The sequence below is a fragment of the Ahaetulla prasina genome, chromosome 1 (assembly GCF_028640845.1).
Source record: "Ahaetulla prasina isolate Xishuangbanna chromosome 1, ASM2864084v1, whole genome shotgun sequence".
In the NCBI taxonomy this organism is placed as follows: Eukaryota; Metazoa; Chordata; class Lepidosauria; order Squamata; family Colubridae; genus Ahaetulla; species Ahaetulla prasina.
This window is the reverse complement of record NC_080539.1, coordinates 318,054,480-318,081,078: the sequence shown is the minus strand read 5'-3', so window position 1 is coordinate 318,081,078 and position 26,599 is coordinate 318,054,480. Positions and strand designations below refer to the sequence as shown.

General features: G+C 43.1%; 1 protein-coding gene across 1 annotated transcript; it reads left to right on the top strand.

The window, feature by feature from the left end:
• Positions 1 to 17,051: 17,051 nt before the first annotated feature.
• NKX2-1 (NK2 homeobox 1) lies at positions 17,052 to 20,391 on the top strand. The gene is made up of 2 exons (XM_058167264.1): positions 17,052 to 17,670; positions 18,805 to 20,391. The coding sequence occupies exons 1-2, from the start codon at positions 17,313 to 17,315 to the stop codon at positions 19,497 to 19,499; spliced, it is 1,053 nt and encodes a 350-aa protein (XP_058023247.1). The 5' UTR covers positions 17,052 to 17,312; the 3' UTR covers positions 19,500 to 20,391.
• The last annotated feature ends 6,208 nt before the right edge of the window (positions 20,392 to 26,599 follow it).

The window sequence follows — 26,599 nt, the reverse complement described above, 5'->3', positions numbered from 1 at the left end:
AGTGCAAGGCCAGGTACTGGTGTCTGGAAGCTCAGCGGGCTGAAATGGTCAGCCAGTTCCAGGCCATGATGCAGTCCCATTGGAACAAGGTCCTCCAGCTCTTTGCCACTAGTGGCGCTTCCCTCCAGCCTTCGCCCAAAGCCCCACACCAGGAGGCTGAAGCAGACCCCAAGTCGGAATTTATGCCCCCCTCCAACCCACGCAAAAAGACCTCAAAGGGGGAGACTTTCCTCAGCAACACAAACGTTCATTGCACATATCCGGCCTAGGGGCCGTAGTTTTAGGACCCCTGATTTAGTGCAATATTAAAAATGCAAATAATTTTTCTGCAGACAACCATAATTTTCTCGCGGACCACCAGTGGTCCACGGACCACCAGTTGATGACCGCTGATCTAGTCCAACCCCCTACTCACGCAAGAGGCCTATACTAAGGATTCGAACTGCCAAACTGCCAACCTGGTCTCCCCACCACTGCCACCAGCCCAATTATCCAAAGAAGGGGATGCAGTTCCTTTCCTTTCACTCCTGGACAAAATTGCCCCCTCTCACAACGTACAAACTCCTGTCCCATCTAAGGACACATAGGTCTGACTATTCATTGCCTGATAGTTAATGCGCCATATAGTCTCATCACAGATCTTCGCCCTCACGAATTCTTTCCATCTTTAATAATAAATTTAAAATCAGCCATTCTTTTAGATTTCTGTTCATGTCTTTGCTATTGTAGGTATGAATAGACATGCTTAAGCTGCATATTTGAAACAAAGAGACCTTTTGTTTAAACAACTGTGCATCAGGCCGTCACCATTAACGTTCACTCTTGAGTCACCAAATGATTGAATTACTTTGTATGTATTCTCTCATGTCATTCTCACCCATCCATTACGTCAGCTTGCTGAATAATTTTTCCTCTGGATCAAATTAATTTATAAGATTGTGCAATCCCCAGCCCCAAACTCTGCCCTGGTTATTCTTTCATCCCCATTCACTAGAGCAGGGATCTGCAACCTTAAACACTCAAAGAACCATTTGGATCCGTTTCCCACAGAAAAGAAAATATCAGGAGCCACAAAACCCTTCCCGTGCCTGACTATTTCTTGAACGGCCACAAAACTAGCATATGCAGTTGAATTAAACGTTCTGTTTTCTTCTGAAACTTTTCTTTTCTTGGATTTATCCATGGTTGGCCTACCAAGGGTTGAAAAGCTCAATAAATCATGTGCTGGCGGGTGTTGCACATTGGCGGCTATGACACATATTTTGAGTGACAGGGAGCCGCAGCAGAGGGGTGAAAGAGCCACATGCGGCTCCAGAGCCACAGGCTGCTGACCCCTGCACCAGAGCATAATATGCAATTATCACCAGTCTATGAATTCCAAGTTTCATATGCATTTAGAACAATTAGAGTGTCATGGTGGCCCGACTCTACCCCGAGTAGGGACTAAAGCAATGGTGAAATCCAAATTTTTTTACTACCGGTTCTGTGGGTATGGCTTGGAGGGCGTGGCAGGGGAAGGATAGTGCAAAATCTCCATTCCCATCCCACTCTGAGGCCAGCCAGAGGTGGTATTTGCTGGTTCTCTGAACCTGCTGGATTTCACCCCTGGACTAAAGGATCATAAAAAAGGGAGCATATGCATTTGGAACAGCTGTGATGATAGTAGTCCATGCTTTGTGATGCTTAGTTAACTTCATAGTTAAAACAGTGTCATTTCCCTACAGGTGTTCATCAACTTCAGCCCAGGACAGCTTCATTTAGAGCTATTACATCCTTCTCTCTTAATGTCACCAATCTCAACTTATCTAACTTCCTTCCCCCCTTCTCTTTTATGATTCAGTCCTTTTTACAAATTACATTCTTCTAAGTGGATGGTATTGACCTCCATCTCCTGTCATGTGGAAAGTATGGTAGGTATTCATCTCCACAATAGCATTGAACAATCAAGACTTTCTCATAACGTCCTTCAGGGAGTATGAAATAGGCTGGCAAACTTTGGCTTTATGTGACAACTGATTTATTATCTATCTATCTATCTATCTATCTATCTATCTATCTATCTATCTATCTATCTATCTATCATATATCTCATTATCTATATCTATCAAAGTTCCTAACCACCCATCTCCCTCACAGAGAGGTTCTGGGCAATATACAATTTAATTAATGTAATAAAACATTAAAACATTTAGGCCTACCTTCATTTCCATATGTATAGCTTGCTTCTTTATAAAGTGCTCAATGCTGACTTTAAATGGCCCAAACATAGTTGCTTATTAGATGATACTTTATATAGAAGTTAATGAAAGTATAAACAGAGTTCTTTCACCACTTATACAGAAATACAAATGGTCTAAGTTATTACTGCTTAAAGGAAATCATCAAGTGATGACTTATCCATAATTCAGATGCACAGTACATGAAGTTGATAGTCATTTTGACATTCCGGGCAGTTCATCCTATAGACTTCCCTGCTCCACCACCAATAAAAATATACTAGTAATACTTTAAGTAAGCAAATATATGTTTTCGTTTCAATATGTAGGATTTATCCTGTTTTTCTTTATTTAAAAATTATTGTATACTAATTGGAAGGGGAAGATAAGCCACTAAAATCAATAATTGTTTGTTTAAAACAATTGCCTTCCGTTGCTCATTGTTGTCAATTAAGTTCTCCTCTGTTAAGAGCCATTTCAATTGTCAGTAATGATTTGCTAAGATTAGTTTACCTTTCACCAAGCCTACACAATAAAAACAATCCAAAACCGCTGAATTCATTTCAAGAAAATAAGTCATCTGCAGCATGGGCAGAAGCCTTAAGGCACTTCAGTTCCTACTCTGATTACCTTGAGTAGAAGTAATGAAAAGTTTCCTATACTGGAGCTTGTTTTCATGGGATCTAAGAGTCAAATGATAAATGACATTGATAAATTGGAGAATTCTGAAGCATTTAGTCATTGTAACAGTAAAAGCCGGTGAGATGGGAGAGAGCTATACTGTGAACATACAGTGCTATATCGACCTGAGACAAAGACAAAGATTTGGAATATTATGGGAAGGGAAGGGAGAAGTCAGGTTATGGATGAAAAGCAGAATGCAAAAAGCCTTCCTAATATGGACACCTTCCTAATACGGACACCTTAACTGCAGGCATATATTTGCAAACTTCTTCTTAACCTTGTTTACCAGAAACAAAAGACTGACAATGACTGAGAAAACAGGGAAAATATGGTAATAACCAGCTAATAAAGACAGGACTGGGGAGGGGAGGTTGAAATACACCCTAGCACTTTCACTCCTTTTAAATTCACATTCATATATTTCAGGTATATTTCACTCCTCCAGAAAACAAATTAATGCGGAGAAAAATGGAACATCAAAGAGGCTAAAATAAGATGTTAGGGAATTCCTCACACTGAAAAGTCGTTGAACATGGGAAACTAAATGAAACAAAATGTTAAAAAGATATGACATATCTTTTATACTTACCAAGCACATCTAAATTATATAAAAGTAACCAAAGTATCTTTACCATCCCCAAGGCATGTCACCAAGTTTGAGCATCCCTAATGTTTGGAAATTGAAAGTTGAAAAAAGCTGTCCCTACTTGATCTGTCCCTCACAGATTTTCTAATTTACGTTTACGGAAATACTTAAAGGGCGCTGACTCTACCCAACCATCCCTAGGCTGATTGGGCCTTGCTGGGGAAAAATTCTTGAGGAAAGATCATGGCAACTAGCTAGGTGTACTCAGAGCACTAGGTCCAATTCTGACCATCACATACACTTTGATAGGGATATGAAGAACTAAATCCTTTGGTCACAGAACTCTGACAGGATCTATAATAACTGTCAGGTACAGAAAAAAGCAGAGCTGTGGAACATTCTGCTTAGAAGGGTAATCCTGGTTTTCACCTTGAGTGCTGAACAGTCACTTGTTGGAGATGTTTTAGTGGATTGAACTCTGAACTGAGAACAGGGGCATGCATAAGAGCACAAAAGTGCCTACCGTTCCTGTCCTGTTGTTCCCTTTCATTATATCAAATTAATACTTTTGCTTATATATATATATACATATTTTAACCTATATTTTATATTTTATACATATTTTAGCCTATATATATATATTTATATGATGTGGTGTTGTTTTTATGTCAATGTTTGCGTATACTGTTGTGACAAAAAACAACAACACCAGAGCTGCACTAGATCAGGGGTCTCCAACCTTGGCAACTTTAAGACTTGTGGACTTCAACTCCCAGAGTTTCTCAGCCAGCTTTGCTGGCTGAGGAACTCTGTGAGTTGAAGTCCACAAGTCTTAAAGTTGCCAAGGTTGGAGACCCCTGGACTAGATGACCACCTAACTCAAAAGTCCTATGATTCTAAATTAAAAAGTGTTTGACTGCATTTAATCCTGTTGAATTAATCCTGTTCAAATTAAAACAATCCTACATCCTGGTTTCTGTTCTTTAGCTTGTTACTAATCCATGAGAAGAATCTCACCATAGGACATTTTTGTATTGTATGCTCATTAGTCTTTAATGAGAGACTTTCTCAAAAGCTTTTTGACAGTCTAAATATGAATGTATATTGGCTATTCAACCTATGTGCTTCTTGAAATCCTCCATAGGTTCCTTCATTGGTGCTGTTTTATTTTAACACTTTAATACTCTCAGCTCTGAAAATGTTGCTGTTACTTCTTGTTAAGTTGCAAAGTCTAGCAATAGTTACTTGATTTAGGGGGAAAAATTCAAACCTCCCATTCCTCCGAGTTAGGGGTATAGTATCATCTGAACATCTCCTAGGTGAGGTCTAGCTCTTAATGTTACTTTACTGAAATTGGATAACCTAAAGATTAGTTTTTCTCTGAACATGCAATACTGTACAGCAGAAGAAAAGTCAATAAGCAGATGGGATAAGCTGGCTGGTCTGTGGAAACTTTCCACAAGATGGGCCACATCATCCAGCACAAACCTTTTTGCTAAAGTGTTCACTGCAGTGAGAAATGCTTTGGTCTCAGCCAACGTTATCACTGCCTTTTAGGAGTTTGTCCAGCCCAAGGAATGTTAGAGAGGGCAAGTTAAGAGTGTGAGTAACATCTTTCATCTGACCTAGTGGACAAGTCAAGACCCAGGGTGACAGCGCAGGACAGTGCAGGTGCTATCTTTTCTCCTTGGCTGTACACAATAATAGAGATAGGGGTGCAGAGTTCTTTGTGCAGCCCTACCACCTCCTCCACCCAAATCCAGCACTACAACTTTCTAATGAGGAGAGGTTCCCCACCCAAATCCAGCACTACAACTTTCTAATGAGGAGAGATTCCCCATTAGATGTTGTAAGTGAATAAATTCCTGAAGTTTGGAAGGAGTCCCTAGGAAACAAATCACCCATAATCAGCATATGTTTTATTTTTATTTATTTGAAAGCTGGTTACATCCTGGAGAGCCTTTTAGGTGATTTACTCAAAAACAAAGTCAGACTCCTGAAAACATGAGCAATTTGGAAAAGTAGGAATGGAGAAAAGATATCTGACAAACAGAATCTGCAGTTCTTGCCTGTACAAATAACAATTCTGGCACTTTAAAGCCTAATGTATAATGGCATTTACATTCAGTGGCATCCAAAAGAGTTTATGGCCAGGAACAACAAAAACAACAAAACCTATGCCACAATACCCTATTAGTCTGTGATGAAAATTGATGCACTTCATTTCACTCTCTGGGCCAGATGGACCAAATACTTCTGCCCAGTCTTCAGGTGTACACCTTTCCTTGATTTTTAATTTTTGAGAGTTTTTCCTGTCCCATCAGCACTTCATAATCATTTATCTTGGTCAAGTTATTTGCAAGCTTGCAGAAACCTAATGCCTAAAAGGATTACCCCATCCCTCATTTTATTCCTTTTTTGGTGGGAACACACTGGAATGGGTTAAGAAGGAGGAGAGGGAGACAAGAAGTATAGTCCAGCTGAAAAGCAGAACCAGTGGAACAAGTCGGCCCTGTTACAGCAACCTCCTGTTTTCACAGATGCTAATTGCCACCCTGGAGTTCTTCTCCAAAATCCATTGTTGGAAAGTAATATTTTTGGTGCCAGATGGCCTTTATCAAATATAAGTTGACTATGAGAGCTCTAACAGTGCCACTACTGAATCATCTGGTTTTCTAGAGTCTAATGTCTTAATTCCTGAGTGGTGGCCTTAGAGTGAACTTTATCTATATCATCATTTATTTTTTTCTGGAATTCTGCCCCTACAGACAAAAGAAGTTTCTGGGGCTTATGTACCACTTTACCAGCTGCAGGTCCTTCATCTACTGCAGCAACTGTCATTCAAAAATGAACAGGAAACAAAACAGCCAGTGCTATAAATGATTTTTTTTTGCAAACCAGTAGGGTAGAACTACACTTCTGATCACTGTACCTGAATAGAGGTGCAGTTGGAAACTGTGCTCATTCAAAATAGCAATATTATTTAATAATAATTTATTAAATTTATATGCCTGCTGATTTTATTAATAATAACTAATAATAATTGTTACATTTATATGTCTGCCGATTTTCAGTGACTGAATGGTTATTATGAAGAGAATGGTGAATTGCTATGTGAAAAGGACCACAATATACTGAGATTTCTTTTCCAGAAAAGGGGGCTCTGGCATTGACTTGGGGCCCCAATGGAGGAGTAGTACACTGGAGGTGGTTGATGGATTAATGGCTGATCCATCCCTGTACATTCTGTGCCCTCACTTCTATCTTTTAATCACAATCAATATTTTATTGTATTTATATGTGTGAATGTGTACATGTACATATGTATATATGTATGTATATTTTGATGGTTTTATTTCTTTAATGTTGCAAGCTGCCAAGACTCTCCTCGAGATGGGCAGGAAATAAAAATTATAAATAAATAAAATAAATAAACAGGATAATGTTTAACAGATATAACTGTTTTAGAAATAAATACAAATAAAAGGTATCGATAAGAATACCTTTACATAAGACAGAAGTATCCAGCGAAGTCAAATGGTGGGACAACACAATATCACATAAAATGGATGATATGAAACACTTATTCACATATTTAAAATATTAAATTTGCTACCACAAGATGAGTATGGTAGAGGGAGGAAAAATGGAGATTGCTCTCCCCTTTTTCCTGTCTCCATATCTCCAATCAAAGTCTCTGCAATCCCACCTGAACCAAAGAATGGAAGACTTGCTCACCCTCTCACAGCCCAGCCCAAGGGCAGCCCTAATAAAGGAATTGCATGGCATTAACGGGAAGAAGTCCCAGCATTCCATCCTCAGTCAGGGACCCACTCCTGATTATCCCAATTAACCATGGAATTTCCCAGCATTGCTGCTGCTTCTGAAAGAGATGTTTTGCTTAACAATGGAAATAATCTCAGGTAGATGGACAAGGATCTGCCTAGCTTCACCAAAACTGACCACCAAAAAGGATCCCTAGGATTTCTCATCCTATAGCCTTCAATTTCTATAAAACCCTTTGCTTTCTGTCCCCAAAGTGCTTTTTCAAGAGGCAACTGGATTTTCTGGTTTTTCTTTGAAGATGTTTCATCCAAGAAGCTACTTTATCTCTGACTGGATGGTGGGGAATGGAAGGATTTATACTCCTTGCAGACAGCTGGTCATTTGCATTCTTTTAGTGAGTCGTTACAGTCACTTGGAGGTTTATCTGTGTCATCGGGTCACCTGAGTGGTGCAAATTGCTTAACACATTGTAAGCCGCCCTGAGTCTTCGGAGAAGGGCAGGATATAAATTCAAATTAAAAAAAAAAAGGATGTGGAGCAGTGATGGGTTTCTACCGGTTCGCCCTGGTTCGGACAAACTGGTAGTGGCAGTGGCGGGAGGCTCTGCCCACCCACCCAGACGTCATCATGGATTCTCTGCGCATGCACAGAAGATTCTGTACATGCACAGAAGCACCACATGCATGCTCCCGGTTCCGGTTCCCGGTTCCCGGTTCCCGGTTCCACTACTGGTGTGGAGCCTTCTTGGAACTGTGGAAAGGCTTTGTTGTAGATCAGAGATAGATGATGTTGTATCCCCCCACCCCCGTTGTGAGAGAGCTATTCAGTTTTGACATAGATGGCCTCTTTGACCCCTCTTTCAACCAGCAGTCCTCTCTGTCCAAAATATGGACTTTGCTGTCTTCAAAAGAGTGGCCTGTGTCTTTTAAATGCAGATGGACTGCTCAATCTAGTCCTGATGTGTTTGTTCTCCTATGTGGTGCCATGGGCTTATGAAGCGGCTGTTTTGTTTCCCCAATGTACAGATCTGCACATGGCTCATTGCATTGTACTTCATATACCAGGTTGCTCAGTTTATGTCTGGGTATTTTATCTTTGGGAAGACAAGCTTCTACCTTAGTGTATCTTTGAGTTAGAAGTGTACGCATATGTTATGTTTGCTGAAGATCCACCTGAGCTTTTGCTATATGCCTGCAACATACGGAATGGCAACATGTTTGTTTTCTTCGTTATCTGTTATGGAGGAGCTCCTGTAGGGTCTTTTTTGAGATTTGATGAAGGCCCACTTGGGATAGCCACATGTTCTGAGGGCTTCCTTGATGTGTTTTCTTTTCCCTCCCATCTTTGCTGGTAGGCAGACCTTCAGCTCGGTGGTGTAGTGTTCTGATGACTCCCATTTTGTTTTTCTTTGTTTTCTGCTTGTTTGGGGTTCTTTCTTATAAACTTGATACCCAACAGCAATTGAATAAACAGTTATTTCTCTTCAGTGTTGTGCTCTGTTCTTTGAATTTCCTACTCTATCAGAGCCTACTTCATCATTAGACAGAGTGAGGAAGATGCCTTAGTTCTAGGTAAACTGAATTAATGGGCAGCCTTTTTTATTTCCCAACCTGCAGTACATATTGCCTTTAGTAGTCGATTCTGTCCCATTCTTAGTGCTGAAGTAAAATTCATCTACCAATCTAATTACTGATTTTTACTTGGAAAGATTAAACACGTTTGTTTTAGATAGCAAAGTATAGTGTGGCTCTTGAAGAGGAGGTCCTTGAATTACGACCATAATTGAACTTAAAATTTCTGTTGCTAAGTGAGACATTTGTAAAGTGTGTTTTGCCCCATTCTACAACTTTTCTTGCCACAGTTGTTAAGTGAATCACTGCAGTTGTTAAGTTAGTAACATGGTTGTTAAGTGAATCCGGCTTCCCCATTGACTTTGCTTGTCAGAAAGTTATAAAAGGGGATCACATGACCCTACAACTATCATAAACATGAATCAGTTGCCAAGCAACTGAATTTTGATCATGTGACCATTGGGATGTTGCAATGGTCGTAAGTGTGAAAAATGGCCATAAGTCCCTTTTTTCAGTGCCTTTGTAACTTCAAACGATCACTAAATGAACTGTTGTAAGTCAAGGATTACCTGTAATGAAGACTTCGAATTAGATAACTTGGAAGGGAGATTAGGCAAAGGCTATCAGTAGCTACAAGTCACAATGGCTAAACATGATTAAAAACAATAGGCCTCTCAGTAACAGTTGCTGGGAAGCAAAAATGGGAAGCTCTTATTCTGCTTGTAGATTTTCCATACTATCTGGTTGGCCAATATTGCGCTGAATTGGCCTTTATTTTCATCCAGTATAATACTGTTTTTACATAGTTTGCATGTGAATGATAATTTTCTCTATATTTTAATATCTTTATGCATGTGAGTTTGTAGATACAAAGCTAGGTAGGGGTGTGTTTGTGTGTGTGTGAGAGAGAGAGTTTCTGTGTATGTTCTTATACCTGTGGACGCAGGTGTATCAACTTTTTGAAAATACCTCTCCTCCTTCCTTTTTCTTTTTTCCTTATTTTCTGCAGCCATCATTTAGGAAAGAAGATTTTGAATTGCAACAGGAACTCTGCAATTAACACAGTGAGTTGAGGTTTCTCTTCAATGACTTTCATCTGCTGAGATGGTACACCTGTTCCTAGTTTAGAAAGTCTCATATTATGACTAGAGGGATTATTTACTCATTTACAACATTTGGACATTGCTCAGTCAAATGACTTTAGGCAGCAAACAGAAACTGTCCCCCACCCCAAAAGCAATAACCAATAATGGCACAACTCATTAAAAAAAATCATATGCCCAGATTTTCTCCTCGCAAAGCATTAAAATGGATGCCTGCCTAGGGAGAAAAGTTTGCAAAAAACTTTCTGAAATGCAGAAGCAAGAGGTATTATGAAGCAGAAGCCACTGTAGAAAAGGCCTAAATTCAAACCCACATTCCCTGTCGTGTCATGTGGGATTTTACATACCTTTCAGGATAATTTGGCAGGGTGGGCCGAATTATTTTAGGCAAGATTAATGACTGAATATTTTTCCATATTTATATTCACATAACTATTTACCTTAAAACAGAAAGCTCTTTTCCCTCGGAAGCAACATGTGGGATATTTACTTCACAGAGGAACATTTGGTCATGTGCTCTCCTAGAAGATTACAAAGGAGGAAAAAAGGCATAAAGAAATTAAATTGTCTAAAATTATCTAAGGAAAACTAAGAAACATAGAAACTTTCTGTTTCGGGGAAAATATTGCCACAGTAACTGAGAAGAACCTCACTTTTATTGAATGATATGGTTTATTAAAAATAACGTTGAAAGGGAACTGAGTTATGTGAGACTGTTTTCTAATAAGAGGTTTGGAAGTGGAGCACCTCTTGTGTCACATCATGAATTAAGGACTATTTTTCTGCAACAATAATTATTTTAGGGGAACGATCCAACCTTGTGACAATTTTACTGACTCATAAAATGGCAGATACCTGGCCCTTTTGATATCAAAGTAATGGTATACTTAGGAGTTAGATCGGAATTCAGCCTCACTTGGGAGAATGAACATAAACAACCCAAACCCAACAAACAGTGCTGCTGATTTACAATTTAGAAGAAGTAAAATATAGCATATTACTTTCTAAAGAGGGAGAAGGTAAAGGCCATGACGTCCAAAGTTAAAAAATATTTAATTGCTTCATTGCACTAAAATAATATGTGAAGGACATTGGGGAAAGATTCTCATGAGTCTGGTCTCCATCTACATCAAATTAAGCAAATTTAAGTCAAGTTAAGGATGGAGGTGATGAAACCCACCTGAACTTTTTTATATATGGAAGCAACTGATTTCAGTGGAAAGGACTGTTGGTAGAAACACAATAAGAAACAAATGCCTCTTGGAACCCTAAGAAAAGCACTGAAATCAGTATTAAAGTACTAAAATCAATATTAAGTCAACTTTCTAAAATCTAAGCAATACTCAATCGGGTAAGTAAAGGAGAGAGAAAATGTCAAGAGGAATGGAAGAAAGGAAAAAGTGAATATTACAGTCTGAACACAGCATTCTAAAATGGACATAACTTTTTAGTAAAAGTATTTGGTGACACTTCATCCACAAAAAAATAAGTCTCCCATCTTTTTGCTAATTACTTCTGTCACTAGTATGATCTTAGCTGGCCAAAGCAGCAATAGTCTGAAAACTAGTCTGAACACTACCAACTCGCTTTATTCATTTTAAAGACATCTAATTTGGAACTAAGGCCCCTGTTTTCAAAGTTACTTAAGTCACCCACAAAACTTAGCATCTGGATATAAATATGTCCTTATCAAATATTGAAGACAAAGTTCTTGCCAGTCAATAAATGGGACCATTCATTGACCCATGAGCCATTCAAAATGAGGAAGTGGGGGCTAAGAGAAGGCTGTCCTAAAGCAAAATATATTTGGGACTGATTGGAACAGGACTGAACCTCAGAGCAAATAGGAGTAGCAATCTGGAGGGGGAAAGATCCGGTTCTGCCCTTTTTGTAGGACGTTTCCTTATTTTGGAAAGTATTTTATGATGTCAGTGCTAATGTTATTCAATGAAAGATTTTTTTCTGCCTCACTAAGTGCATAATTCTAAAGATTCAAAGAGACTCTGCCTTCCTCTCCGGCCCACCCAAGGCGAAGGTCTAAAATGATCCTAAACTGGGCTGGTTGCCTTCTTGAAATCCCAACCAGAATTGGCTTGCAAAGAGAACCAGGGCGGCGGCGGGGGAGGACAAATGCCCTGGGACGGCAACGTTAAGGGCAATATTCATTAAGCAGTTGGAGCAAAAGCACTTCAGCAGTTGGTGCTTAATGTAGGACGCCATCTTGAGTGAATTTATGTGGGTGCCACTTTTACGCTGGGGTGCGCCCTTCTTTTCTTAGAGATGGGAACGAAAAGAGCTGCCTCTTCCTTGTCTTCTGGTTTGTAAAAAGAAACTTCCCGAATTTCGGCGTGCTCTCGAGATCTGGGACGGCGTCCTTCCTACGCAGCTGGGTGGAGGATGACCTGTCCAACACTTCTGAAGAAAACTACAAGACAGTTCTAACGCCCTGGTACTGTATAACTAAAAGGCTACAGAAGTGAAGGTTTTCCCCGCTAAGTTTTAGGGGATGGGGGGAAAAATAGTTCAAGCTTCCTTCCTTCCTTCCTTCCTTCCTTCCTTCCTTCCTTCCTTCCTTCCTTCCTTCCTTTTCTTATGCAGCTGCCAAACAATTGCCCCAAATGCAGAGAAGTTGGTTCCAACTGGCGCCGAGGAGGTTTTCTCTTTCCCTTCGCAAAGCGTCGGGGGTCTCCTCGGAAGGGCGGCCGGCGGGGCAACGGCTGTCGTCCTAGTGGGCGCTTGCCTTCTTTCTGCGTGCTTCGGGTGCTTTGGATAGGGACACCAGTCGCTTTGAGTTTAGGCATCTTTGACCTGGAGCTCTTGAAGAGCCGGCCCCCGGGAGGCAAATCCAACGCGTTCTCAAAGGCAGAGGCTGGGGGCGGCTGTCGGGGAGGTGGGAGCCTTTGAAGCAGGCCAAACACACCCTAGTCCACCAGGGTCTCCCCTCTTGCATTTCTTCTCAACCAGCTTCTTCGCATTCTTCACCACCATCACCAACCCAACTGTGGACAATCGGGGCAGTTGAAGTTAGCCCAGGGTTTCACAGGAGATGGTGGCGTCTGCTGCGAAGGTAGATCCAGTCTTCAACTTTGTAAAAAACCCGCTTGCTTTGTGTGTTTCTTCCTTCCGAAGGGCATAATCTGGCTTGCTGAATTAGAAGATCCGGAGGAGGACGCCGAAGGAGACTGACTATTACCCGAAACCACCTCCTAGAAGCAACATACCGTACTCCTTTCAGTGGAAGTTAATTCCACTCGAGACGCCCGCCGTCCTCGCACTGAGAGCAGTTGATGTACTTTGCTGAAGCCCCGCGGCAGGCTGGCCCGAAAGAAAGGCAAGCTAGAGTGACCTGGCGACTTCAGAGTCGATCAAATGATTGCTGCATCTTTCCATCAAGGGAAATCAATAGGCTTTTGCTGCAAAATCTACACTCTCTTATCTGGAAATCAAATTCTCTTCAAATCAAAGCACTTACAAGTAAGCACTATTGCAACTAATTGAAAATATGAACCTGTCTACCAAATGAAATTCAAACACTTTGCCTTGACTTGATTTGGAGATCAGCTTATTTGATTAGGATCAAACTCATCTCTTTAGATGTGATTTTACATATAAATTAATTCTGTCCCGCCACTGCTGTATATTTGATTGGCTCTGTGACTGCTAGATTTTGGAGGATCAATGGCTGTAGTTTGATCATTTTAGTCAAAATAAATACATTCCAAAATGTATCGAAATGAAAGAGTAGAACTGGGTCCAATTTCATAAAAACGTATTAATAACACACACACTGAAGGAACATATTCTAGGAGAAAATTTCCAGTCTAATCAATACTCCAAAGAAAATGCAGAGAGGAAAGAAGGAAGTTTTGAAAAATTTGGAAATACTTTCTTCTTATAATAAGGCATAAATTGAGAACCCCTGTTTGGGGGGAAACTGGGTATGATTAAAAAGTGTGATTTTTTCTTTCTTTTTTCCTTTTCTACATATAAACAATACAATACAGCAGCCCACTGCAAACTAATATATGCATATATCTACTGCTAAATATTATTATTTTGACAACCTATTAGAATATTATTAGAGCAATGATTAACATTTTAGTGTATTTTGATTGTGCAATTATTATACTTTAAGATAAGTTTGTGTTCTTAACAAATAAAATAACGATTGTAGAAAATAAATGTGCTTTTTATTTATATCGAGATACATAAAATATCCTTGTATAGTCTCTGTATATCAGTAGGTATTAAAGAGGCTAAATATGCAATTAATATAAGCAACTTTTCTATGTCTGTTCGGATTTTTCCACATAATATAGATCTGATCCATCCCCAATAATAGTGGCACACAATTCTATTATCTTCCTATTGGTTTTTGTTGGGGGGGGATTTTAAATTTTTATTTGCTTTGATGAAACAGTTCTGCAATGGTCAGCCTGTGAAATAACTAAAAGGAAAACAAACTTCTTAATTTCTTAGGTGACTAAATTGTTTTAGACCATTCGATTCCGAGCTCTTACAAATAATTACAAAATAATATACCCAAAAAAAAAATATACCGCCACCGACGCCCAAGCATCGGGCTTTACAACGGAGATCTTTGGATTCCGGTAAGATCAGAAGTAAGTTTTAAAGTTTCTTCGCAAGGAAACAAAAACTCTATAGCGCGACAGACACAACGCTTCATTCGCGGCTCTGAAGTCGGCTGCAGCCCGAGAGAAAGCAACTTCCAGGGAGGGAAGCCCCGCTTTAAAAAAATGGGGGGGAGCTCACCGTTCACGGAACCTAGTTGGGACCCCATGTTACTTGCATGCCGTCCCCTAAGCGAAACTTCTTTCTCCACAAGTGCCCAGAAGTTCTCCTAACACTAACCCAGCAGCCTCGGGCGCGCCTCGACTTCGGAAGTCACTCCCATTGATTTGATGGCACTCGTTTCCAGCGGCTGTCCGGAAGCTGCGCGAGGGGTGTTCAAGGGGAAAACTGACGTTCTGCCTCCAAAGTTGCTGCAATTACATTGGCGTGCCATAGCTCACCTCTTGCCGAGCCCTAAAGCCTAATCAAGGCGCCGGTTTCTACTTGAAGGAGGCGAAACACACAGGCGGGCATCGACTTTGCTCCTGAGCGTTTCCTTGCCTCCTCAACGAGGGTCTCTCAATTGGAGCAAAGCGATCTTTATGAGCCGATGTGGAGTCGGCGACAAAGCGACCGGCCATTTACGCAAAGCCACTTTAAATAGAGGTGTTCGGTTATTCCCGGGTAGCAGCAAAAGTGCACTTTTGCATTTATTTACTTAATTTTTATTTATAGGCCGGCTTGCTTAATGATGTTGAAAAGCCAGAGCCCGTCTTACATACCAACAGATTTACCAGCGGCAATTACTAAACGGTGGAAGCTTGAAAATCATCGGGTTAACTGCCCCTTAGCTGCCTTTCCCCCCGTTTTAGAGAATTGCTTTATTAAATTAGGTACCACTGACGTGCCAGGCAAGGATGCAGAAAATCTGTCTCCCTCCCCCCCACCTCCGCCACCTTTCCCTTTTCCCACCCACTCCGTTTCCCGGGGAGAAGAATACGAAACGCGCACATGGAAAAATAGCTTTGGAATAAGGAGGCGCGGCGGCTGGCGGCGGCGGATAACACGAGGCAACCAAGCCGCCTTGGTTGCTTCCAGGCATGAATAAGGGCCCAGCCCAACCCGCGCCTGCCCCGCTCGCGAGGAGGGCGGGGGAGAGGAGTCTCCGAGGCCTCCAACGAGACCAGGATTCTGCTCTAAGTCCTGCCCCCGAAGAGGGCATGTTGACCGGCTGGTGGATCGGGGCTGGATTAAGACCTCCGCCACAGCGCCGCCACCTTGGACTCCCGGTTTGACTAGACACCGAGGTAGCCGCAGTTCGTCTTAGCGAAATCTTAGGAAATAAGGACATTATTCTGCCCTGGCGGAGTAGGGGTGGTGATGGTGACCTAAGGGTCTTTGCCAGGCTTGGCGTCTCTGATTCATAAGTGTGGCAAAACGCCGCTTGTAAGCTTTAGACGTGGCCCGAAGGAGTGCGTGACACAGCGCCGATTGGAAAATAACAAACGGCCCCTTAGCCTCAGCGTGTTTTCCAGCAGCCCCTTCGTCCTTTTACAATTGCTTGACACGTTTTTTTCTCCAAACTTCCAGCTTCCTCCCGTTTGAGAGTTACACGCGCGGCGTTAGGATCAGGTGATTGCATGTCTGGAGAGAGAACATATATTTGGCAAAGCGCGGAGTGGCTGGCGGGCGGGGGAAACGAATGCGCGGCGAGGGTCGGACGGATAAGCTTCCTAGAGGCTCGGCGGCAGCTGACGCCTCCTAAGCAGCCCTGAGAAGGCACAAGTAGTTTGCTCTAGGAAAGCCAGCGCCTCTCCCGAGAGGAGCCGTCCAAGGTCTGGCCCGGGACCGCCTTGCGACCAACTTGGCACCGTCTGATCGGGAACTGTTCTTTTCGCTCTGTCCGGGCTTTCTAACGGGAGGCGGGGGTGGGGGCGAGGGCGGGGGCGAGGGGGTTGGAGGCTCGATCCAGTTCTTCAGTCCTGACCTTCCTCGTTCAGACGGAGGGAGGAGGAGGAGGAGGAGGAAGAGGACTGGTAGGGCGGAAGCGCGTGGAGGGGGGGGGGTCGCAGTGGCGCGCGGGGTGTGTGGGTAGAGGGAGAGGTTGGTATCGGAACTGGTTTGCTTTCCAGACTTATCCACGGGCGGAGTGCTTGGGGTGGGGTGGGGTGGGGTGGGGTGGGGTGGGGGAAAGCAAACAAGGAAAGATGAATTGAACCCCCTCCTCCATTAAACCCTTAGGATTTTTTTATACCCTTCTTGGGGATAGTCTAAGGGTTAGATTCCCCCTCCCCTCCTCCCGGAAATAAATAAATGAACAAAATCGGTTCTGTTTGGGGGAGGGGGGAGGCATAATTTTATTTATTGTGTGTGTGTGAAAAGACTAACCTGTTTCTTAAAAAGTACAGAAAACGAAGAGCAAATCCTGAGAAGTAAAAAAAACTTAAAGGTGTTTACCTTGTCATCAGCATGCACGCTAATTATCTTGGGCAAGATGCGGGGATCTATTGTCTTGTTGCTTTAGAGCCTATGCCCCGCCTCTGGTGGCAGCCTAAAACCTGGCGTCTGGCTAAAACAAACGAAAGGCAGCTCTGAGCCTCCACTCCATCCAATTAAGGCGGACTTGGTCCACTCGGTTACGTGTTCATCCAACAAGATCGGCGTGGAAGCAACCCAGCAGAATATTTGGCAAAAAAAAAAAAGCAAAAGAAAAGGAGAGAGAGTGAGAGTGAGTGAGAGAGTTTTGCCTCCCCTTTCCCTTCTTTTCCCCTCCTCTCCCCCCAGCCGCCGAATCATGTCGATGAGCCCAAAGCATACGACTCCTTTCTCAGTGTCTGACATCTTGAGCCCTTTGGAGGAAAGCTACAAGAAAGTGGCCATGGAGGGGAGTAACTTGGGGGCTCCTCTGGCAGCGTACAGGCAATCCCAGGTGGCGCAGCCGACCATGCAGCAGCACCCCATGGGCCATAACGGGACGGTCACCGCCGCTTACCACATGGCAGCCGCCGGGGTCCCACAGCTGTCCCACACCGCCATGGGCGGCTATTGCAATGGCAACATGGGCGACCTCCCGCCTTACCAGGACACCATGAGGAACAGCGCTTCCGCCACCGGATGGTACGGAGCCAACCCGGATCCCCGCTTCTCTACAAGTAAGTGCTCGCGGCTTCCATCCCCAAAACCCTATCCCCGCTTTAGGGAGTGATCGTGGCGCGGCCCTAGACAGGTGGAACAGGTGTGGGGTAGCGGTCAGAGCGGCGATCGGCAAAGTGGGGTTCGGGAGATCGGGTCCACTTTCCTAAAATCGGCCCGGGTTGCCTCCCCTCCTTCGGCACACCATCCCCTCTTCTCTGCTCTTGGGCCGCCTCATTTAAGGCGCTTTCAGACTTTGAAGGCCGTAGCGGCTTCTGCTGCCGCGGGGGATGGATGGATGGATGGATAGACTTGGTTGCAAGGATTAATTGCAATCGGAGCGGGGAGAAGGAGAGAGGTTCGCGCATTCGCAGGCGACAGCTGTAATTGGAAGAAATCGGCGGAAAAACCGAGGGAAATCGGCGGTGCCTCCCGCGAATATCCAGGATGAGCGGGGAAATTAAATTCAGGGTTGTGGAGGAGTTAAGATAATGCGTTTGGGTAGTGCAGAATACACGAATCCTCCAGACTACATTGGGCCTCCAAGCCTTTGTCTACAGTGGGAATATTATCTCAACTTCGGAACAACGCCGACAGAGTCAATAAGGGCAATAACGCATAACTTTGTAAATGAGGAGACGGGGAGGAATAAGCTCTATTGATAACTCAGCATATACCGTTTACGATTCTGAACCGGGTTTCTCGGAGGCAATGCGTCCGCGAAAGAAACTAATAATGACAGAATAGTTGAATGTTTTCTACATCAGCAAAGCCTCCCTCCTTTTCTTAATAGGGCTTCTCCTTCTCTCCAGATCTTCCTCTCGCAGGGTTTTCAGTGGCGATGCTTAGGGCCTGGGCATATTTGGGTGATCTGATTTAAACTTCACGGGAAAGCTCCCATATTATATCAGAACCCGATTTCTGCAGGTTATTAAGTAACTCGTGGGCGGTCTTGTTTGGTTTGTTATTTGTGCTTAGGCTTTTTAAAGGAAGAAAATATCTGGCCACCCGTGGTCAGCGTGGTTCATTTTCTGGGGGGGGGGATGCGGGAAGAGGGGAGGCGTTGGGTTTCCTGGATTCGGAAGTGAAAAATCTTTGAGCCGGCCTGGCCAGCGGGCGACTAACTCTGCCTGTCCGGCTCTTCTCGATTGCAGTATCCCGCTTCATGGGCCCTTCGTCTGGCATGAACATGGGCGGCATGGGGGGCCTAGGCTCGCTGAGCGACGTGAGCAAGAGCATGGCTCCGCTGCAGAGCGCACCTCGGCGGAAACGCCGCGTCCTCTTCTCGCAGGCCCAAGTGTATGAGCTGGAGAGGCGCTTCAAGCAGCAGAAGTACTTGTCGGCGCCCGAGCGGGAGCACCTGGCCAGCATGATCCACCTGACGCCCACCCAGGTCAAGATATGGTTCCAGAACCACCGCTACAAGATGAAGCGCCAGGCCAAGGACAAGGCGGCCCAGCAGCAGATGCAGCAGCAGGAGGGCGCCTCTTGCCAGCAGCAGCAGCAACAGCAGTCACCCCGCCGAGTGGCCGTGCCGGTCCTGGTCAAAGACGGCAAGCCGTGCCAAGCGGGCTCCAACGCACCCTCCACTGCGCTGCAGGGCCATCACCAGCAACAGCAGGCGGCGGCCACCGCCATCACCGTGGCCTCCAACGGGGCCAGCCTGGGACAACATCCGAGCCACCAGGCCAGTAGCGCCGGGCAATCGCCAGACCTAGGCCAGCATGCGGGCAGCAGCCCCTCCGCCCTGCAGAGCCAGGTGTCCGCCTTGTCGCACCTGAACTCCTCCACCTCGGACTACGGGACAGCCATGTCCTGCTCCACCTTGCTTTATGGCAGGACCTGGTGAAAAGGACCGGCCGGCCCGCCTTCGGCCGGCGCCCGCTACCCCTTTCTCCCCGAACGAGCTGACCTGCCCCCTGCCTCCCACAAGACCCCTCCCCTGACTTTTCCCTTTTTTGTTTGTTTGTTTCGGAGAGGAAAAGAGAGGAGAGGATGGGGCCGTTGGCTTTGGCCTCAGTCGGAGCAAAAAAAAAAAAAAAGAGAGAGACTGCTTTCGCAGTGGCTGCCGACGAATGTCGTCCGGAGAAGTTGAGGGCCTTGGAAGCCATTCGGGACCGTGTACCCTCTTCGGCTGACGCGGAAACTCCATTGGACGCTTGTATGTACATACACAAACATTGGGGCGAGGGGTGGGTTTTTCTCTTCTACTTCCGGAAAGTTAATATCGGCACCTCTGTATAGAGACGAAGTCCCCGACTCGGGGAAGGGAAGGAAACGCAGCGACACTTTGGCGCCTTAACATCAATCAGCTCACGAACTCGTAGCTTATATGGTCCATCACAAACCTTGGACTAAAACCCATAGTTTTTAGCAACCTGAATATTTTGTTGATTTTTAAAATATATGTGGAGCGAGGATCTATCAAACAAAGCTTTTTGTTTTTCTTTTTAATTTTACTGGGGAAAGCCACTTTTAAAAATGGATCTCCACAGAACCTTGACATTTGGGGCAGTTTAGTCTTTCTTGATGCTCCTTCCTTCCTTCCTTCCTTCCTTCCTTCCTTCCTTCCTTCCTTCCTTCCTTCCTTCCTTCCTTCCTTCCTTCCTTCCATCCATCCATCCGTCCTTTCTTCCTTCCTCCCTCCCTCCCTTCCTCCCTTCTTCACTCTCTGTCCTTTCCTTCTTTGCTACTTATGTAGATATATTTGGCTTTAAATATATTTCCTAAGAAGCGTCTAATAAATTATAATTATCACCGACATTCCTTATTGCCTTTGTATTTTTACTGCTTTGTTAAAAAGAAAAATATATAATGCAGAAGGGAGTCTGGAGTCCCGCCAGAAAAATTCCCCCAAAGGCCCACTGAATTTCCCGGGGGAAATGTCGCGGCCATTTCAACGGGATATACGAGCAGGTCCCTGTTTCAGGAAAAGTAAAAAGCAAAGCTACATCGTTGGTTCATTCATTCCCGATTAACTCTGCCGCGGGAGAAGGGAGTCCAAGATAATGAGAAGACAAGCAGACAAGGGAATCCAAGTGGCGTCATTCATAGTCGAAAGCCAATATTTGCCGACCTACTAATTGAAATCCCAAAAAGGAGCATTTAAAATACTGTTGATGCTCAGGGTGGGAAAGCTAATAAGGGACGTACTAACAGGTAAGGGGAGAACGTTAGAATCTTTTTTTAAAAGTCCGCTTTTATTAACTTGTCAAAAAAACAAAAAAGGAACACCCCCATCATTTCTACAAAGGTTTCTTATGTAATTGTACTTTAAGGGAAGTATGAGTATTTTAAAACATCTTATTATAATCAAAATAAAACATAGTTTATTGTGCACGAAGCGTTTCGTGTAGTTTGACTTAACCGCAACACGGGAGACAATCCGCAGAGTTTGTAGGGACCGCGACTGACGCGCAACTCTTCCCCCTCCCCGCCTGACGCTGGTACGCGTTGAGGAGGAGGATGTGTGTGGACCAGGTATAGCTTCCCAAATCTTGGTGAGGGGGGGGGGATCGATCTCTCCTTGGTTGGCTTTAGAGGCAGAGCAGGTCTCAGAAACGATCTGAAAACGTGTTGAGCAGGACTTTCTGGACTTTAGGCTAGTTTACCTTGCTTGTTCAAGGCTGATAGAAGGGAACGCAAGGCATTTCCTCGCAAGTGATGACAACGCCTAGTCTCCTTCGGGGCAATAGGAATGTAATGTTAGCGCACCGCCGGTTGGATGGTGTTTTCAACCTTATCGAGAGGAGAAGAAGCGGAGACCTTCTTGGACTGGAGGCTGGGTTTGCCCCGAAACCTTTTCTTCGGGGTTTTCTTTCTAAATGACCTTCCTCTCTCTGTCAATGTAAGAATCAGTGTTTGGAAATCCAGACTAGGGATTTGCAATTTGCCAAAGGCCAACGCGGGAGGCTGGTGGGAGATAGCCTTCCGGCTCAGTGGCGGCTAGAGCTGCACAGTTGGCGAAGAAAGCTTCTCGGCTGATAGCTGGGAATGTAGGGATAAAAAGAGGGGAACCTTCGGCTTTAAAGGAAAGGAAAAAAATGATTCGGGTCTGCAGGCGCTACATGTGTCAGCAGAACGTAATATTCTAAGTATCCCTCTGGTCTAGAGACAGAAAGCATGAAAAAAGAGCAAAAGAAAGAAAGAACCATGAAAGAAAGAGCGAAAGGAAGAAAGAATAAAAAGAAGGAAAGAAGGAAGGAAGGAAGGAAGAAAGAAAGAAAGAAAGAAAGAAAGAAAGAAAGAAAGAAAGAAAGAAAGAAAGAAAGAAAGAAAGAGAAAGTGAGTTTGGTCAAGCTCAGGAGAAACATTTCCAGCTGTTCCCTTCTCCCCCTCTTGCGAGATCTATTTTTTTCTCAGTCTTTTACAGCTCTGTGCTAAAATTAGCATCTTCAGAGCCCAAAATGGAGTACTCAGAGCTGTCATTTGAAATCCTAATGTGGTTCCTTTTATTATTATTTTTTTCTGGTGAGCTTCTCTTTTTTTAATGAAAAATCTGCATGCATTCAAGGCTTGGCAAAGGAGTATCAGCAGTGGGGTGGGCGGGTGGGGTGAGTAATAGCCCATTAAATAGCTCCGTATCTTGGGAATGGAAACATCAAGGTGTGGGAGAGAGGATAATAGATCAACCTGTCTTTAACTGTTGAAAAATATACCCGGTTTATAGATTCGCCCACCCCTCACCCCAATATATTCAACCATGGCACATTCCTAAATTGTATTGTGTTTCCTCTTGCCTCCTCCCTGCACATTAATGTTGCCTTAAACTTGGACAGGGTTCTCGATCTCCTGCTTTCTAGTTAAGTGTAACAAAAAGGCTTCCTGAAGCCAAGCTCTGTTCCACAGAACTGTTATATTTACTTTTTAAAGAGGAAAAAAGGGGAAACCTTTGGGGAAATGAATGGTCTGATATTTCTGGTCAAATTCATAAAACACATATCGGGAGGTGGGGACTAATGGATGTAATGGATGATTGTGTACACCGTCTTATCTTTCTGCAACTAGATTTAGTTTCGATTAAATAAACTGGCTTCCACTTTGTCTGGGGTCGGCTTAGATTAAAGTCTATTTGCTTGTTCCACCGAAAGGTGAATTCATCTCTTGATAGTCCTCTAGAGTCCAAGCAAACACAATTCAAAGGTTATTTACCTATCAGTCAGAAGAAATGCAAACAAAACTGTTCTACAGTTCCTTCCCTTTTTAAAAGAAGAAATTATATTATTGCTTTATAACTTTCCTTTCAGGATCAAGCTTTGGCTGATTGAGGCACATCAAGCTTTCTTTTTCTTTCTTTCTTTCTTTCTTTCTTTCTTTCTTTCTTTCTTTCTTTCTTTTCTTTTCTTTTCTTTTCTTTCTTTCTTTTTTTAGGACAAAAATATGTCCTACTGAAATTTCTTTCCAGAGACCTGTAGAATATTCAAGCAAGTTCTCGTTCATTCTTATTTCTGTACTGCCTCAGCCAAAATAAATTTCATTTTGCTTTTAAAAAAGTATTGTTTGCATGTTAACTTTGACACAGATGGAAATCTGCAAATCTAAGCATAACCTAATGTAATTCTTTCCTGAATAAAAAAAAAGGGTTTAGAGCAAAGAAAAGTGATTAAAATCAAGAAATGATGGAAGGGATTCCATACTTCAGTTTTAATGAAAATTCTACAACTTAAACACAGAGACACACATAATGCATGTATATATTATATGCAGAATATGTGTGTATATGTGTGTATATCTCAGAGGTTTCAAAGCAGTAAGATCTGAAAAGCTAATGAAAGGTGGATATTTATTTATTAGAGTCCTGTAAATATATGTTTCTCTGAAATTAACAAGCAAGTTGACCATGTCAATACATGTTACATGTTCTTTTGAGTTGGAGGGATGTGGGCCACAGTATGTTGGTTTGCAAGTCTGCCTCTGGATGATAGATTCTAATCTGCATGGAATAACGAGCATGCTTGAGGTAAACCTGGACTTTGATTGCAACTGTGCCAAACTGACCAAAAATGTGCCCAAACTGGTACTGTTTTACTGTTAACAGGGAGTGAAGCATGTGACATGGATATGACCAAATATGATGACCTAGCTAGCCTATGCAATTCCTACTTTATGGGGGGGGGGAAGCATCGTAGGATGCTAGATTGATCAAAACCATTTTAGCAATAGAGATCAATATTTGGGTGCCCATTTTTCTGTGACCATGAAAGATTGAAACATGCAAAGCAAGAGGACTAAATGTAAAGAGCATGAATGAATGAATGAAAGAAAGAAAGAAAAAGAAAAAGAAAGAAAGAAAGAAAGAAAGAAAGAAAAGAAAAATAGGCTGAATGTCTGTGAAGCTACAGTAGAAGAAATGTAAAGGAAGCAATAGATGGTCTGTTCTTGCACAGTAGAGTGAATGAATGCATGTAGGGAAATGAAGATGCGCATTGAACTAGGAAAAACAAGACTAAAATGTAGTAACTTGTGAACTGAAAGGTCTCTACATTGTTGTGGGTGCAAATGAACATAGGAATCCATAGGATGAAGACAGCTGCGAAAAATAAGTTTTATATAAAATAGTTATTTTTTAAATAATTGATTTAGAGAGAGCATTTGACAATGAATAGACTTGAATTTCAGGATTTTTTTCACAAGTGCAAAGGTTGGTTGCTGGAAGGAAAGCTTGTATGAGAATAGACTAAATGCTTAGTGAATGGTTCAACATTGAACAGGGAGTAAAAGAATAATGTATGGTAACTTATTTATTATTTAACACATTGATGGTTAAATATATAAGGAATGAAACATGTAAACAGAAACATGAATATACATATATTTTGTATCTGACGGTATCCCTTTTGGCTAAGAATTCTAATAATTTCAATGGATGTTCGGACAGATTGTAGAATGCAACCAAGAGATTGGATCTCAAAATTAATGCTTCAAACGGCATAGAAACAGAATTAATGATCACAAATTGCACATAAAAAGCAAGAAAACAAGCAAACCAAACCAAACCCCAGAACAAGCAGATAAACGTTTAGTGAAGTTGGGAAAACGGGTGGAGAAATTTTGAAGCCTGCAAGTGGCAGCAGAAAAGGAGTGGATAGTATGTGATCTTCATCACACTTTGCCTTCTGCAGGCATTCTACTTGCTTCCTTTCCCTTTCTTTTCCTTCCGTGTCCAGGATCAACATTACTAAAATTAACATTACTAAATGTTAACATTACTAAAAAAAATTGGCAGGTCCCATATTCCGGGTCTATTAATATTCTTGTTATCTATATTGTAGTACTCTCAGTTTTATGATTCAAAAATAAAACGGAGTAAACCGCATTTTAGATATTTATTCATTCTTTTGCTATGTACATGTATACATAGCAACCAAAACCAAAACCATGAATCTGAAACAGATCCCCACCCCTCAAAACAAATACTTAGCAATCATATATTCTTAATCAAGGTCTCCGAATATCTCAAGTTTTTTCCACCCTGTTTTGTCTTATTTCATCCCACCCATCCATTCATGCCACTTAACAGAATTGTTTTCAATACATACATACATACAGGTGGTGCCCATTTCCTTCCAGGACTCGTATCTGTTCTTTTCTCAACATTCATTCAAAGTAACAAGTTTAAAGAATAGGAAATAATAGGTGAGATGATATGCGAAGCAAGAATGATCGGCAGGGACAGCGAAACAGGGAAAGGAGTAGCGAATGGTTTTGGTAAATACTAGAGTTACATTTCCTTTCCTTTAAAAAAAGAGAAACATCCCATGCTTTCATTTCTTTACCTCTCTATGTCATATCCTCTTGCATGGCGTTCCTCATCCTAAAGGGCATCGCATGATGAATATCTACGTATTCTATACACAGGCCACCTTCCAATATTGCTATAAAGTGTGGGTGGAAAGGGACAAGCCACAGCTACCCAGACATTCGTCACATCTGATGTTCCGCATTCAAAGCCCCTTTTTGTTATTTTCCTGACTATTGGTAAGAACGCTTTTGGCGACTCTTAAACGGTCTCTTAAAAAAAAAAAAAAGATAAGCGAAAGTGTTTCGGCGGGAGGAAAAAAAAGCTAGCCCCCCCCCCCCCCCAAGTTTCCGTGTCTGTGGAAACAGCGGTCGCTCAGGAAGGACGCGCCATCGGCCGGGTAGCGGCTACCAGGGCCTGGCTGAGGCTTGGCGCTTGTTTAAATATCGGACGCCGACATGGAAGGAATCGAGGACGGCCCAGCCTTAAAGGTACTAGTTGGAGTAAAGATGGCAGCGTTTCTTTCATCTTTCCTGTTGGTCCTCCGTGGTCTGGGAGGATGGGGAGTGAAGCAGCCCTATATAATACTGTAATTTGCGCTCTCAGAATGGTTCCGAAAAGTAGACTTACTCCTTGTCTTAATCAAGTTGGCGATTAACGTGAAATGCCTCCCGGCCCAGGCCCGGGCGAGCTCAGGTAAGGTCGGCAATTTTTGACCGCGTTTTCCATCCTTTCAAACCCCGAGGATCAAAGATAGCAGGCGGCTGATCCGGAGGCTCTCCTGCGGGGCTCCCAACCCTGTCGTACTTTCTCGAGAAAAGCTGCCCAGGACCTGGCTTTCCAAGACCCAGTTTGCTTTCAAGACAGCAGCCCAAAGATACAAAGTCCGTCACAAACCAGTGCTTAAAAGTTCAGAATGCGAAGTTCAGCCCCAGCTTTTTCTAGTTGAAAAAAGTTTTGCCTTCGCTTTGCTTTGGTGGAGCCCTTTCTCAAGGAGCGGATGGGTTGAACCGTTTTCCAGTCCGTGTGGCCGCTGGGGTGTTTTGTGACTGCCCTGACACCTGTACTCTGTACTCTGAATAGGAAGGAAGGGACGTTGGCTTTCCTTAACAGAAAGAGCCACGCAGAACGGGGTTCTCTAAGAGGAGCCCGCACGCCCCTCTCCTGGAAGTTTTGCTTGACTTTTTTCCACCAGCGAGATTCTCGTGGGT